Here is a 17,128-nt window from a genome sequence, read left to right on the forward strand (position 1 = left end):
TGGAAATAACTATTTCACCTGTATGTGTTCAGATTGACATTGCATTTTTGCATCTGCAGTCTTTTGGTTTTAACTTTATTTGAGCTGTGATATCGCCTTCCAGGTGCTCTGCTTTTGCTTGTTCTGTCAAAGCACTTTGTAAACTCTTATTTTGAAAGTGTGAATAAATAAAGCTATAATTAATATTCAGATTATTTATAGCATAATGTTAATGGGGGAACTGGGAAGGCAATGGGGGTGATTGTTTTTAAAGTTTTTGTATTCCTTTTGTTCTGTGTGCCATTGTATTTTCATGACAAGTACTATACAAAAACCTAAAATAAATATAATTTAATTAGCAGCAAATGCTCTGCACCAAGTTAATTTTGTACAGTCCCACGTTGAGGCACTGACCATAAACCTTTGTCTGGTTTAACAAAATTATCCTTCATACCTCACCAAATACACATAAATTGTATACAAACTGATGTCTTTTCGTTGTTTTTACTGAGTTAAGTCTTTCTCTAAGCAGTGACCATGAGGTGGTAGATGACAGGTATCAAGACATTTAATGAATGTTAACGATTATGCATTGAATCTGGATGCCTGCACTACATATTTCCTACAGATTGAATAGGTAATTGTGTATTTCTAGGATGCGTAGTATGAAAAAAAATTACAAGAAAAGCGCAGCAAAGCCTGAATAATTTTGCTTGCTTTGAGAAGCTTAAGAACAAAATGCATGCTTTGTAACTTGCTTTATCATGCCCCATTTCCTCTGTCTTGCCGTTTACTTTTCAGTTAGACTGAGCACATTTTAGTTACTGCAAATGAATCCAAACATTATATTATTATCATACATATTATAATAGATAATGTGCTTATAATACACAGAGTAAATAAATAAATGCATTATAAATAAAGCCAGTAAATGACCGAATTGTTAAAGAAAAGAGCCACATAAATAGATAATAAATGAATAATAGCTGTGCAGTATTGTGTACAATAATCTGACGCAGCGACAGGTGGCAGAATTCCCCGAGCTTTTTGTCCTACAGTGTTGCCGTACCCTCGACGTCACCTCAGAGCGACAACTAACAATGGTAAGTGAGCAAGCAATTTTCTCTGCAGCTCATATTTTTGTTACACTAAAAGCTGATTTTCGTTGGTATTACTTGACTCACAGTGATTGAAGCGTTGCAGTTTGTCCTAATATGTAGTTTCAGGCGGTTTTATGTTTGATTTGTGAAGTAGCGGGATGATTAATCGTAGTTAGCAGCCTGTTAGCTGAGGGCTAGCGGCGTTAGCTTCTATTAGCGCAGTCATTCATATTGTAGAGGTTGTTTTTTTAGCCATTTTCTCAATGTTAGTGATGTTTTTCGTGGACAACAGTGCCAATGTGTTAAAGTTTGTATTTCCACTGATAGAATCTGACGCGTAGATTTTAGCCAACTGCCTTTCCAAGTAGCTACAACAAGCTAACTACAGTAAACACCTCAGCTAAGGAGCTTTTTAAGAAGAAATATTAACGTGTAGGACTGCGGAGATGCTTTAGTACTTACATCGGTGTGAAATGTGTTTACACGTGTGCAATATTCTTCAAGGGTCAAAGCCAGAGTGGAGGCCACGGTCCCGGAGGAGGCAAGAAGGATGACAAGGTGAGAATGACACAGCTTCTTCAGGTTCACGTCAGAACCTGCTGGTTTTGGGAGCCAAACATTTATAATTTCTGAGACCTCTGAACTCGCTCCTGATTGGCACGGAAGTCTAATATCAAACCCAACATCTGATGTTGGTCTGCTGTTACGATTTAGTCCCTGCTTAGGATAGTTTTACTTTTGGGGTAGCAATATGTCATCAAACGCATATTATGTTTGTCTAAATATAAGATATGTTATCTTATCGGAATGAAAATGAGTTAAATTATCATAAAGTAATTTAGTCTGTGGTATTTTGTGACACTTTTCTGCTTTCCTTCCACAATCCCCCACACCTGTCTCTTGTTAAACAAAACTTGGTACCACAAGTTTCAGTAAAAACAGACTCACTTGAGACGAGCTGCTGATGAAACCAGGTGGCAGTGTGAAAAGACAGGCATGAGGATGTCAGTTTTTAGCAGCCTTCAGTCTGTTTACAAAAACATAGAAACATACAAATGTATAAAAATGTCATCAGACCAATATTTTAGTTTTGTTTGCAGGCTCCAACAGTTTGAAAGATGATAGTGTAGCATATTAAAATGCTGTAATGGGAATCTGTAATCTCTGGTCATGATTCAAGCTCCATTTTCCATGAATTCTCTTTCAAATCAGCATCATATCACTTTGCTACTGTGTGGAAATCAGTCCCTGTAAAACGATTTAAACTAGATGAAAACACTGATAAATAGTCAAATAAAGTTGAAGGAAATAGCAGATATTAGATTTCACTCCTGAAATGTCAGATATTCAGACTGGCAGGACTGAGATATCTGTACAGATATCTGACTAGACCTTTTAGTGTAAATCCTTCAATTATTAAGTTTAATGCTACCTAACAACAAACTTGAACTGTCTGCGTTTTATGATCTGTAATCTGAATGTATTCAGCTGTGTGACTGATAAATTTCACCATCAATGACAGAAAAAAACCCCGTCATAATTACTCAAATAAAATCTCAGTTTCAACTAAAATGAAAAGTTTCATCAGATGTCATATCATTGAGTCAATATTTCAAGCAATCTGCTGCTAGATGAGAACCAGACATTTTCCATCAGGCTCTGAAGCCACGCAGTTGCTGTTGACTGTGACACTGGGCTCCCAAAAAATGGCACCTTGATCTCACGATGTTATCATTGCCTACATCATCATGATGTCAGGAACAAGATGGACAGACATCTAACGGGCATGCATTCTGTGACGATTGCTGGTGATTAATTTTGCGCAAGTCAGCCTCATCTCAAATTATGCTTGCCTTTATGTTGTGACATTAATGTTTTGAGAGTTTTCAGTAATGTAAACACTGTAGCTGATGTTTCCCACTACTATCTTTTCTGACATTTTCATCCCACTTTTTGTTTGTAGGATAAGAAAAAGAAGTATGAGCCTCCTATTCCCACCAGAGTTGGCAAGAAAAAGAAGAAGACCAAGGGACCAGATGCTGCTAGCAAACTACCACTGGGTAAAGAAGTGAAAAAGTAACACATTGTGAAGAAATATTTACTTTTCTTGTGGTTTATCTTTGTTTGAGCAGTTGTCAGGTTAATCTATGATGCCGTCACATTTCTGTAACCTGTTTTCCTCTAGATCACAAATCCTCTTCAGTTTGTCTCACGCTTTTATTCTGAATTATCTTTGAGTTTACAAGACATAATTTCGGGTCGTATTTGTCCCTAGTAGACCTATATCTGAATGCAATACCTCTGAAACTCTTTATGTAAGATTAGAGAATGAGAACTGATCGATAGAAAGTAAAATGATCTGAATTTAATCAAAAGGAGAATGAGCATCATATTGACATCCGTCATGTTTAAGATGAGTGTTTTGTAATACTTAATGCATGCATGCATCTGTCTTTCAGTCACACCTCACACTCAGTGCCGCCTGAAGCTGCTGAAGCAGGAACGGATCAAAGACTATTTACTGATGGAAGAAGAGTTCATCAGGAATCAGGAGCAGATGAAGCCCCTGGAAGAAAAACAGGAGGTCAGCGTTTGTATCCGACATATTTCACATCCTTGTGTACTTCCTGTTTGGTTAAAATTAAAGCACAGTTATATCTATAAATTATAAATGAGCTTTCTTTTACAGGAGGAGAGGTCAAAGGTGGACGACCTGCGTGGGACCCCCATGTCTGTCGGCACTCTGGAGGAAATCATCGATGACAACCACGCCATCGTTTCCACCTCAGTGGGATCAGAGCATTACGTCAGCATCCTGTCCTTTGTGGACAAGGATCTGCTGGAGCCCGGCTGCTCTGTCCTGCTCAACCACAAAGTAATATTTAGTGACCTCATTTAAAGGCCTCGACACACTGTGTGATTTCAACAATCTTCTAAGTCCACAGCTTGCTACACTGTACGACATGAATCTAATAATCTCTGAGCACGACGTGAAGTTTGCTCTGTGCAGATTGCACGATGAAAACGCAGCTGAATCTCAGCCTACGATGGACGTGAGTTCACATGAACATGCAAGAATAAAATGTCATCAGCGTGCGCCGTCCATCCATGAAAACTAAACAACCGAAGCATAAACGGAGCTCCTACAATCACAGGGAAACTAGCCAAACACGAACAGAGCCCTACTAACATTTATGTCAAAAAGTCTTCTGCTGCCACAACTCTACCAGGCTGTCTTCTTTGTTTAAATCCCACATACTTGTTTTGATGCGTTTTGTCACCGCAAATCATCTATCTGGATTTAGCTCCAGTGTGGCACTGATCAATACGTCATTTCATCCTGCATTTCTATTGGTTAGTTAGTTGTCGTAGGTTGCAGCAGCATCACAGTGTGAGATGATCACCCCAAATTTCTGACAGTCAGAACTTTATGGCATCTTGTCTTTGGTCTAAAGACCATGACAAAAGCCATCCTTGAACCTGTCTCAGTGCGACATAGGACCACCGCTTTAGAGCCAAGACCAAATATATCACCACGATTTTTATCTTTTGTTGGAGACAGCCAAAAATCACACGGTGTGTAGAGGCCTCAAGATAACAACATCAATAAAATAATTAGCTACTTAACATTGCAATAGTGTTTCCTGCCCAAGTACACCACACCACTACTTCATTTATCTAGATTCAGTAGATAAAATATTGCACAAGCCCAAAAAGTTTAACCCGCGTCTCTTCACTAATGTAAAAATTCACACTAGATGTTTTGTATTTGTGCATCATCGTAGGTTCATGCTGTGATTGGGGTGCTGATGGACGACACTGACCCACTGGTGACGGTCATGAAGGTGGAAAAGGCCCCACAAGAAACCTACGCTGACATTGGTGGACTGGACAATCAGATCCAAGAGATTAAGGTACAGTACATTACAATGCCATGTCAGAGACTGAGCTCAAAAAGCTTTAACTCCTAAATATCTATGCAAAGTGAGGTTTAGTTATGTTGTTTGGTACTTTTCTTAGATGCTAACTGTCGTTTTCTGTTGTTTTTCTAGGAGTCAGTGGAGCTGCCTCTCACACATCCAGAGTATTATGAGGAAATGGGCATTAAACCTCCCAAAGGTGTCATCTTATATGGACCACCTGGTACAGGTAAGTTCTTTGAACTCACAAACTAACAGTGGTTATCAGACTCTTTCCAGGACAAGCAGCACAAGAGACAATTTATGAAGCCAACCTGTAGTCCACCTTAGTGTTAACTAAACCCAACCTTAAACCGTGTTCTACGGAATTATGACAATGTTGTAATTAGACTAGTAGTCAACCAAAGAACATTTTAGTTGACTGAAATTGTACCTACTCTTCAACCAGTCAATATGAATTAGTAACGGACAGCACAAATCTGCATTTTATTTCTAGAGGAACTAAATGTGCCACAGGGTGTTGAGTGCACTCTACCTGTTATCCTTATTAGCCAACATTAATTCTAATTAACATAAAAAGCCAGCATTTGCAGCATAATAAATCATTTTAACCTGAGTATTTTGTACTGAATTGATAACAGACTCTGAGCAGACCAGCATGCAGCAGCCCAGATTCACATGACATCAGCTGGCAGTCCAGCACAAGAACTATTAAGGAATATATCCCAGGCATTCAAACAGTAAATAAGACAGACGTAGCAGTCTCCAGACGAATTACACAGAGCTATGTGAAAGGCAGTTTTCTATAAGTTCAATAATCATCACTTGAAAACAACAATGATTGTACTTCATTAACAAGTCTTGTCTGTGTATCGTAAAGTTGATTTAGCTTTTTTTGTCGGTACCACAGAGGTCCGTTGTTGTCCAATAACAACATAAAACACACCAGTGAGCCACACCACTGCACTGAGTAAAATATTGGCGTTGATGTTGATTTAATAGCAGCTCCGCTTTCACAGGGGGGCAGTTCTTGTAAGACAGAGGCAGAAAAATGTTGGCCTTATCCTTCAGTTTCCATTTCAGACACATTAGTTGTTTTTTTTTTTTTTTTTTAAAAATACAATCCGGTGACAAAGGTGTCGTTGCCCCAGTCTGGGATTACTGACAAATTCCATTTGTTCATTAGGGACCTTTTTTAAAGGGCATCGCAGCAGAGAAGGTGAGAGACGATCACCAGCCTCCTGCAGCCTGCCGGTGCTGCTGCAGATATAAAGAGCTCAGCTGTCAGCGTCAAGATGGAGAACGCTCTTAGCATTTCTAACAAAAAGGAAAAAAACCTACACTTAATGTGTTGTGGGTAGTTTAATTGAAATAGGAAAGTCCCTTTTACACTAGTGAGACTGTCATTGTGAACTTGTTATCGCAGTTTTTTTAATAAATTTACATACAGTCTTTTCTTCATGCTATAAGACTGCGTTGACAGATGAAGCTGCACGTGAACTTAGTAGTTCACTACAATCTCTTACTCTTAGTACTTTTATAAAGAATCATAGGTATATAATATTGCAATTTGAATAGAAACTAAATTTTATTTAATTTCTACTTGAAGGAAATGAGAACTTTAATGTTTTCCTTTATTTATTTTTCGGTTTTTTAGAACAGTCCGTATAAAGAAAACATTGAGGAGAATAAAGAGGATACCAATATTGAGGGAAATGGCTCTTCTTTTCTCTAATCCCTGTCTTCATATGTGGGCTTCTTTTCTACATTGTTGATGTGTGACCTTTAATGCAAACCCCTTACATTTAGCAGGGCACTGTTTGATAATCTGGTTCTAAAAACCTTTTTCTTCCAAGAAAATATTTTCATTAATGGAATATGTACAATGAAAGAAACTAATAATCAGGTGAGAAGTAAATGTAATAAATTACAACGTTGTGGGCTTAAGTCTCTGAAGAAAGACTAGCTGCTGGTGTTTTTGTCAAAAGTCACAGGCAGTGACATTTCTTTGTCTAGCAATTTGCCATTCCCTTTTACTGCAAATGCCTCCAAATGAATGCAGTCATCGGTCATGGAGGAATGAGTGTCCAGAGTGCTGCAGTTCCACTCTACTAAGAAATAATAACATTCAATCAGACAGCTAGAATTAAGAACAGAAACTCCATGAATCCTCCTCTAATAAAACTGTATTCTCACGCTGAATCTGTTTATGAAAAAATGAAAACTGAACTCGTTTCTGTTACCAGGTAAGACGCTGCTAGCCAAGGCTGTAGCCAATCAGACGTCGGCCACCTTCCTGCGTGTCGTGGGCTCAGAGCTGATCCAGAAGTACCTCGGAGACGGGCCCAAGCTGGTGCGAGAGCTGTTCAGGGTGGCGGAGGAGCACGCCCCCTCCATCGTCTTCATCGATGAGATCGACGCCATCGGCACCAAGAGGTACACAGAACCACCTCCACCTGTTTTAGAGGAGAGCATCAGAGCAGTGAAAATGTATCACCTGTGGTGTTGAGGAGTCAGGAGTGTGTGCCCAGGTGTCAGATTAGTAAGTGTGATAACCGCTCTTAATATATTACGTTTAATGCTCAACAGTACATTAATAATTGAAGAAGATGTACGGCTGCAGGGTTTTCTTCACCACCTCACTGAAAGCCCATTAAAGTGTGCAGATCCCCAAGTTTATTCATCACATTTCAGTGTTGTCTTTACACAGTTTTGTGGATCAGAATCAGCATCAGCTTTAATAGCCAAGTATGTACACAACATACAAGGAATTTAGTTTGGGCTGTTGGTGTCACTCCAGGAATATGGAAAGAGAATAATAAAAATAAAGAAACTATAGAAGAACACTGGGAAAAAAATAGTAGTAATGACAGTAAATATGATACAATATATACCGATATTTACAAGCTAGAAAGGAATATATAAACACAGTAGTGCAAAATGATAATTGCTACATGATGATGCAGTGCAAAAAGCAGAGAATGCTCTCCAGCGAGCAAAAAGTACTGAATGTATCCGTTGGTATACTGTATACTGTATGTTGCAGAGGAATGGCTCAGCTGTTTATTAGGGTGATGGCAGTGGGGAAGAAGCTGTTCTTGTGTCTCGTGGTCTTAATGTACTGTTTTTATTCCTCTCAATCAGTTTCTAGGCAGTAGCTGTAGTCTTTGCCATGTTTGCTACAGGTGGTCAAAATCAAAGGTTCTTATTTATCTGTTATTCTCACTGTGGGAAGCAAAATGTGAAAACACATCAATGCTGTGAAGGACGGTTTTGTTTGAGTCAAATGAACATCTAGTAGCTGCCTAATGCTGGATATCGACTGACTTAAATAATGAATGATGTTGTAGAAACAACTCAGTTAACCATGTTAGCGAGAACAAGATAAAAACATGACTTCTGTTGCAAAGTCTTTCCATTAATTACCTGTTAGTTTACAGATCATTTTAACTTCGTGTTCCTAGTTTTTAATACACCTGCCTACTAGTTGACATGGTCAAAGCAACTTTTAGTTTCTGTTTCAAGCTGGACAGGACTGCGTGAGAATCACAGAGCAGCTCAAAGTGCAGTTATATTTTATTTTAATTATTTATTTCCTCATAATAATACTTTAAATTGCTGCAGTTGGTTTTTATTTCCCTCTGTCTTTTATATAGTTTTTTTTGTTAAAATTCGACTTCTATTTTATTAGTTTAATTTTTCACCATTTTTATTTCTTGTGTGCTTTGGTCTCGACATTTAAACTTTCTTATAATTAACTTTTCAGTCATTGCTCTCATCTCTATAAATGTCTATACAGACGAGGTTGAACTCCCCATACTGTGAGGATGTAAGGCAACGTAGTGGATCCTATAACATTTAAAGATGTACTTTGTGTCTAGGTACGACTCTAACTCCGGCGGTGAGAGGGAGATCCAGAGAACGATGCTGGAGCTGCTCAACCAGCTGGACGGTTTCGACTCGAGAGGAGATGTTAAAGTTATCATGGCCACCAATCGGATAGAAACTCTGGACCCAGCTCTCATCAGACCCGGTCAGTAGCTTGATTCCGCCTACATTTTGTCACTGATTCTGTCTCTGCTCTCCTATAAATATGACTGTCCTGAGTGGCAGGGAAGGAAAATTGAAATGCCAGATTCTTTTTCTGCATTTGGAAGTGAATATTCATTTCAGCCACTGTCAATAAGTAATGCTAAAGGCACAGAAATGAATGTCTTTAGACTAGATAGAATCTTTTTTCACATTTCCTCTTGATAAAAACAGGAAACCAGGCTGGTTACCAAACTGTACTTTTTAAGGGCCAAGCAAATGACGTCAGGACTATGGAGTAGTGATTCATGTTTGATCAATCTGGGCCAGATTTCTGTACCTGAGAGTGCTTCTGGCAGATTCTATGTCAGAGAGGATCGTCTGTGAACACCTCCTCCTCTCTTTGCTCGCTCTGAATCAAAGTGAGCGGCAGGTAGGGTTGTTTCGAGCTTCCTCCCACAGAACAGAATCCATCCAGAGCTCAAAAAATGGTGAACACCTCTGCACAAATGTATCCAAAACTGACGCATTCAAGTTAGCTCTGATGAATTAATCAGTCTATTTTTAAAACGACGCTATCTGAGATCCAGCTCTTTAATGAAAGCATGTAAGGAGCTGTGCTGCTTTTCCAGATCTGCAGCTCCTGACTGTTCCAGGAACGACTCTGCCTAGTAGCTGCTAACCAGTGTTTACTGTCCCGACTTGTGCAAGAATAAGAAGAGGCCCAGAGGCTCTATTGTACCATTACATGAACTGGGACTTTATTTCCTTTACTTTGGCAAATTTACACAACATCTGGTTACATTTTATACTGAAATTTGGGCCAATCTGCACACTTTAAGACTGACTATAGTAGCCTGATCTCTTCTGAATGCAGTTCATGGTGACTGTGCAGCAGAGAGGCACACTGAACATCTGTCATACCCACATTATAAAGTCACAAACTACTTGGCAATCATGTTAAATACCAGCGGTTGGACAGCTTTTATACGATGTGTCTCATTTAAAAAGACATCATGTTGAAAATGAGAAGTTTTGACTTACTTTTTGCAACTAAAATCACATTTTTGTTGTTTCGTATAAAGTACACAGAAAAGGTGCCTTACCAGTAACTGTTTCATATCCTGTTTCACATTTAATTGCCTCCTGGGGACAAATAAAGTTTTTTGAATCTGTATCCAATGTGATGTATACCAACCTTTAGAACAGGAGTGTCAAACATGCGACCCACGGGCCAAAACCGGCCCTCCAGAGGGTCCAATCTGGCCCTCAGGATGACTTTGCAAAGTGTAAAAATTACAGAGAAGACATTAACTGCAAATTGTAAATTTGTAAAACAAATTTCAAATAATTTCTAGATCTTTACAAGTTGTTTGGATCATAAAGCAAAATAATGTTCTGGATACACTGATACACTAAGCTGTAATGTGGAAATGATAAACTGAGGCATAATATTGTTGAAATGTCACTTTTCTTTAAAAATTTCAGGTTGTTCATGATGTTTTGTTAAAAGATAATTCCTTAAATGTGAACATTTTCAGAATGTACTTTTTTTGCACAAAGACAAAGGAAACATTTAAAGTTGTCTATTTTATTTCTAGGTTTTTATGCTGTGCTGTAACTCCTCTGGCCCACTTGAGATCAAATTGGACTGAATGTGGAACCTGAACTAAAATGAGTTTGACACCCTGCTTTAGAACCAGGACTGTTTGCACCATCGGTACAGTCAGCTGATCACATCTGCTGTTAAATAAGTTTGCTATAAATAAAAGAGTAAAAGCTTTGGCTTTAAATAATGTGTGGGCAGAGTCACAGGAAAATTATCTTCCTTAATTGCTTTCTTAAATGAATAAAATTAATATTTGATTTAATCAACCAAATCAGATTAGTGTGGGATCTGCTGGCACAATGCTGCGTTTATTAATCAAACTGGTTTTGAGTGAGACTGGTTGGCACTGGTCTACCCAACAGAATGTCAGAAAATAAAAAATGGCAGCACAGGAAGAGACTCACAGTAGCTGTTCAGTTGGTGAAGTTTGGATTTGTTTGTTTTGTCCTCTTCAGGGAGAATCGACCGTAAGATTGAGTTTCCTCTGCCGGATGAGAAGACCAAACGGAGGATCTTCCAGATCCACACCAGCCGCATGACAGTAGCCGATGACGTCACCCTGGATGACCTCATCCTGGCAAAGGACGACCTATCAGGAGCAGATATCAAAGTAAGAGTTCATCCTAAACTACACGGTGTAGTTTTCTTTTTGTCCTATTGGCCAATTTCCACAATCTGCAAACAAGTCTCACTTTTTTTATGTGAAAGGAGCCAACAAACCAACAAGCAGAGCCACAGAATCTGACATTTTCCAGCCTCAGCGAGCTTTTTCTTCCTGTCATTCCTCCTGCAGGTGTAATAGTACATGTAGTAAAACAGTCTTCTCATAAAAGTGCATTTAACAGCATGGTGGGGCCTGTCCAGTCAAACTGTGTCCCTTTCATTTGTTCTGGCCTGGTTCTGTGACTACAGCCGTGTATTGATTATATGAGGTCTTGGCAGCGAGCCACTTCACTCTGAGGCTCGGCAGAACGGGGAGAAAAAAACCCCAGACGAAGCTTTTTGAAGGAAAAGCAGCAGGACTAATTTTCTAAATGATTTTCATGTCAACACTTAATTAACTGTGCGAAGTTCTCCAATCAGAAAGATCCATTCCAAAGCGTTTACTGAACATTCAGAGGACCGACTGAACTCTGCTGCACTCATGTGGGACCTTATAGAATGACACTTAAATGGTTGCTTTTATGTATATTTACAAACTAAACTACACTAAACATGAATCTAAATCCATTCCTTTCTAATACTGACTAATGATTTTAGAGCTCAGAGTCTTGATATGGATTGCCATGTAGAACATCGTACAGGTGACATGTGGCTGTTCTGTGGTCAGCTTGAATTAGGGGCTCAATTTTGAGAACTGGAAATGATTTAGGAGGTGTCAGGTCTTCACAGCAGAGTAAAGGGAGATGAAAAGCCTCCTACAGTCACAATATTTTAGTTTAATATTCTCAACTCTAAGCAGTTTCTGGGCATTTCTTTTAACTCTGTGGGCTCATTTTCACCACAATATAAAGTCCTGCAGCTCTATGGAACCGACACAGCTATGATTTAAAGATGTTGTGCAGTAGAACAGAGATGTGACATAAATTATGCAAAAAGAAATAACTAAAGTTGAATTTCTTTGATTATTTTGTCTACAAATATTGTAAAAAAAGAAAAAAAAATTGGAAAAAAGTGCTTACAGTCATAGTCTTCCAAAAAAAATCCTAAAAATATCTAAAGTGATTACAGTTATCAGTAAAAGTTCTAATATTTTCTTTAAGAACATTCAGAAAAAAGATCTGATTGTTCTTAAAGAAACTTTTTTTTTTTTTTTTTTTAAAACATTTCTTTTTTTTCCCACCAAAAAATTTTCAAAAATTTCCCCAAAATGTTGTGGAAGTTTTCACTTTGAAAATATATTTTTTTCCACATTTTCAAACTTTAAAATGGGTCAATTTGACCCGCAGGACGACACAAGGGTTAAACTCTCTCCATTGGTGGAGGGTGGGGGGTTAGTGGGATATGGAGTAGATATGCCTTTTATTATCCATTATTTCTTCTGGAATAGAACTGATTCTATAGAACAGTGACTCAAGTGGCAAATCTACACTCTGATTTCCATCTGAATCCCAAAATATGTCAGTATGGTCTTCAATTTATCCACAGTTTCTGCCATTTTATTTTTTACTCAAGATAACATGCCTTTAAAATCCGGATTTTGTGGGCTCAGAGCGTTACAGTTTATGCAGCCTTGTTGGATAAATGAACAGTGCTGCTGTTATTCCTGCAAATAAGCTTTCCACATTTCAGAAGTTTGTGCACGAGTTCCTAGTTTAGCCTGTTAAGCAGGGAAGCTAAACACACAAAAGCCGAACTACACGACGCACAAAGCGCGGCATTGTTAGCGCTGCGTTCACGTGTGCAGCAATGCCTTGTTTTTCTGACTTCCCTCTTGGTTTTTTCGTCTCCTCCAGGCCATCTGCACAGAAGCCGGCCTCATGGCTCTGAGAGAGCGCCGCATGAAAGTCACCAACGAGGACTTCAAAAAGTCCAAGGAGAACGTCCTGTACAAGAAGCAGGAGGGCACACCGGAGGGCCTTTATCTCTAACCTTCAAACTCTTCTTTTTTCTCACCCCCATACCCATTCTTTATCTACCGCCGTGTGAAAGAGAGGAGACGACCGCTGCCTCCCCACTGAGAGTTTTGGTATATTTTGTGCATGTTATGTCTGGCTTCTCCCACTCTCCTGTTACCGTTATGTGTTGAGACAATAAATAAACTGTCAAATATATCCGATCATGGCGTATTAGTCGTCTGATTTCACTGCTTTATGTGCATTTCAGCTTCTAAAATCTTGTTTGTGCAGCAGCGGCTTCAGCTCAGATTCCTGTATGTTGAGTTCATCAGCAGGCTGGAATATTTAGAGATAATTAATCACATGAATTATTCAGTTCCTTCAGTCTCTGTTGTTGCCCTCAGTGTCACAAACAGTCCCATTAATATGCAAAGTCATGTTTTCAGCTTTACTGGTGTCTTCCTCTCCTGGAGGACGGCTCTTTCTGTTCGTAAAGCCTGAAGGAAACGCTCAGTCCTTCCCTGAACAGGAGAGTCAAACTCATCTTAGTTCAGGTTCCACATTCAGTCCAGTCTGATCTCCAGTGGGACCAGTAAAATCACAGCATAATAACCTAGAAATAACCACAACTCCTAATGGTTCCTTTGGTTTAGAGCAAAAAAGTACATATTTAAGGAATTATCTTTTTACAAAACATCATGAACAAACTGAAATTTCTGAAGAAATATAAGTTGAAATTCATCAACATTCAGCCTCAGTTTATCGTTTCCACAAAGTGACAAGAATGGACAAACGACAAATATGACAAAAGTGTGCAACAAAATGACAAAAACAATAGACAAAAGAACAAAGCGAAACACAAAATGACAAACAAGACAAAAAATGCCAAAAACACCAAACGCTAAAAGTCAGACAAAAAGACAAAAAACTATAAAAAGACAAAATATTACAAAAATGAAACACAAAACAGCGAAAGCGAGAAACAAAATGACAAATAATGAGACCAACGACACAAGAGAAAATAAAAAAAGAGACAAGAAAATTAGACAAAAAACACAAGTGAGACAAAAGAAACAAAACGACAAAAAACTTGAGAAACGATAAAAATGACAAAAAAAAGAACAAAAACGAGACAAAATGACAAAATAAAGAACAATCTTGTATTTTACTTTATGATCCAAACAACTTGTCATGGTCTAGAAATGATTTTATATTTATAGTTTTACTAATTTACAATCTGCAGTTAATGTCTTCTCTGGAATTTTTACACTGAGGGCCGGAGTGAACCCTTTGGAGGACCGCTTTTGGCCCGCGGGCCGCATGTTGAACACCCCTTCCTTAGAAGAAATAGCTCCTCACTTATTCCTAGAACATTCCATACGACTCCCACGCACTCGACGACGGCACACGTGCACGTAATTAAATCTTGGGGGTCACAGGATGAGATAAAACTCCCTGACTGGAGCTTTTTACTCACTCGTCGCCTCCAGCAGCTGCATAATGTCAACGCATTAACGCTCGCAGTGTTTAAAGCCGCCGTTTCTGAGCAGTCAGGGAGAGTTTGGGAGCAGATTCTGCAGCCTGTGATTTCATTTCCCTGTCTCCCATTCAAATCAGCCTTTAAGTTAAAGTAAATCCGCTAAGCTGCCCTTGCTGCAGTGTTGATTTAATTCCTCCTGATGTGGAGCCATGTGTAACTCAGTGCTCAGCAGAAAGTGGCCCCCATGCAGCAGGCATCCAAGCACTTTACGGGGCCGGAGTGAGCTGCTGCTGCTGCTGCTGCTGCTGCTGCTGCTGCTGCTTCAACGCTGCAGCCCCCTCCTCGGAAACGCTCTTATTAAATCAGTCACGCATTTCAACCGCAGCTCAAACATCGCAGCACATTCAGCAAATGGAAGGCAGGAGAAAAAAAAAAAACAAAAACATTTAAATCAAGCGTGGCATGAGAGGAAAGAGGGGTGTGTGCGTTCTAATGAGGCATTTGCCCTGTCAGCTAGAGGCAAACTCTGGGCCGGGTATTTCTAAACCGCCCCCGTGAGCATACAGATGGAGGTGGAGGGGGGTGGATGGATGCTGCAGTGGCTGACCACGGTGTCTCTCAAATGCCACGTCCACGTTACTTTTCACTGAAGATGTGTGCATGTTTAGCAGTTGTAAGCCTCAAAAAACACTTCGCATCATGTGGGAAATGACAGTTTTCCCCCAGGAGTCTATCTTTGCACTTTAAACTCTTCACATCCTGCCCTTTTAAGCTTTTTTTTTTTTTTTTTTTTTTTTTAAAGAGAAAGTAGGAGGTTCAAGGTGAGAAAAACACTCCAAGGAAAAATAATACTTTAACCTAAGAGTGTCCAACATGAGGCCCATGGCCCAAAAGCGGTCCTCCAGAGGGTCCAATCCGGCCCTCAAAGTGTAAAAATTCCAGAGAAGACATTAACTGCAGATTGTAAATTAGTAAAACTATAAATTTAAAATAATTTCTAGACCATGACAAGTTGTTTTGATCAGAAAGTAAAATATTAGATTGTTCATTATTCTTTTGTCGTTTTTGTCTCATTTTTGTAATATTTTGTCTTGTTTTTTGTCTGACTTTTGTCTAACTTTTGTCGTTTGTCTCATGTTTTTTGTCGTTTTCTCATTTTTGTTGTTTTGTGTTTTTTTGTCTTGCTTGTGTTTTTTTGTCTCATTTTTGTAATATTTTGTCTTGTTTTTATTATTATGCTGTGATTTTACTGGTCCAGTCCACTGAAGATCAAATTGGGCTGAATGTGGAACCTGAACTAAGATGAGTTTGACACTTCTGCGTTAACCTCTGCAAAGTATTAAAAAGAGAACAGAGGGACAGAGGGATGCAAAGCAGTGAGAAAAACATACATCTGCTTATGTAACGTCTCCCTGTTAAACTAAAAAGTCCCCATTAGTTCCAGCAGATTAACGAATGAAACGGCTCAACTCCAGTTACTTGACCCGGAGGAGGAAGACAGGCAGAGAAACGTCGGAAAAAAGAGACAAAAATGTCACAAATATCTCAAAAAACATGAGAAGATTTGCTTTTTGTTTAGTTCAGGGGTGTCCAACATGAGGCCCGTGGGCCAAAAGTGGTCCTCCAGAGGGTCCAATCCGGCCTTCAAAGTGTAAAAATTCCAGAGAAGACATTAACTGCAGATTGTAAATTAGTAAAACTATAAATTTAAAATAATTTCTAGACCATGACAAGTTGTTCTGATCATAGAGTAAAATACTAGATTGTTCATTGTTCTTTTGTCATTTTGTGTCTCATTTTTGTAATATTTTGTCATGTTTTTGTTCTTTTTTTTGTCTAACTTTTGTCATTTGTCTCATGTTTTGTCGTGCTGTTTCGTTTGTGTTGTTTTGTGCTTTCTTTTTTGTCTTGCTTGTGTTGTTAGTCTACTTTTTTGTTGTTTTGTTTCTTGCTTTTGTCATTTTTGGTCTTGTGTCATTTGTGTCCATTTGTTTGTTGCTTTGTAACCTTTTTGTTTCTTTTTGTTTCGTTTGTCTCTTTTGTCATTTTGTGTCTGATTTTTTAAAATATTTTATCTTGTTTTTGGTATTTTTTGTCTATTTTTGTCAATTTGATCATAAAGTAAAATACTGCATCATTCAGTTCCAGATAGCTGTGACTAAATATTGTGTTCCTTTGTAGACACTCTGTGATCTGGAAGTTGTAATGTGGAAATGATAAACTGAGGCTGAATGTTGTTGAAACAGAATTTATTTTTCTTAAGAAATTTCAGGTTGTTCATAATGTTCTGTGAATAGATAATTCCTTAAACGTGAACATTTTCAGAATGAACTTTTTTGCACTAAAACAAAGGAAACATTAGGAGTTGTGGTTATTTATAGGTTATTATGCTGTGATTTTACTGGTCACTGGAGATCAAACTGGGCTGAATGTAGACCTGAACTAAGATGACT

The 17,128-nt window shown here is 38.7% G+C and overlaps 1 protein-coding gene across 1 annotated transcript; it reads left to right on the forward strand.

Annotated features, from left to right (window-relative positions):
- Positions 1 to 1,013: 1,013 nt before the first annotated feature.
- On the forward strand, positions 1,014 to 13,416 carry LOC111566089 (26S proteasome regulatory subunit 4). The gene is made up of 11 exons (XM_023266484.3): positions 1,014 to 1,082; positions 1,584 to 1,637; positions 3,043 to 3,139; positions 3,539 to 3,663; positions 3,769 to 3,954; positions 4,865 to 4,993; positions 5,132 to 5,228; positions 7,246 to 7,435; positions 8,881 to 9,032; positions 11,093 to 11,247; positions 13,094 to 13,416. The coding sequence occupies exons 1-11, from the start codon at positions 1,080 to 1,082 to the stop codon at positions 13,226 to 13,228; spliced, it is 1,323 nt and encodes a 440-aa protein (XP_023122252.1). The 5' UTR covers positions 1,014 to 1,079; the 3' UTR covers positions 13,229 to 13,416.
- Positions 13,417 to 17,128: the final 3,712 nt, after the last annotated feature.

Source organism: Amphiprion ocellaris, chromosome 12 (assembly GCF_022539595.1).
Source record: "Amphiprion ocellaris isolate individual 3 ecotype Okinawa chromosome 12, ASM2253959v1, whole genome shotgun sequence".
NCBI lineage: Eukaryota > Metazoa > Chordata > Actinopteri > Pomacentridae > Amphiprion > Amphiprion ocellaris.

What these genes read in the sequence shown, in the direction of transcription:
- LOC111566089 (XM_023266484.3), top strand. An exon ending in ATCAGATCCAAGAGATTAAG is followed by an intron (nt 4,994 to 5,131) that starts GTACAGTACATT and finishes TTGTTTTTCTAG; the next exon opens with GAGTCAGTGGAGCTGCCTCT. An exon ending in CCCAGCTCTCATCAGACCCG is followed by an intron (nt 9,033 to 11,092) that starts GTCAGTAGCTTG and finishes TGTCCTCTTCAG; the next exon opens with GGAGAATCGACCGTAAGATT.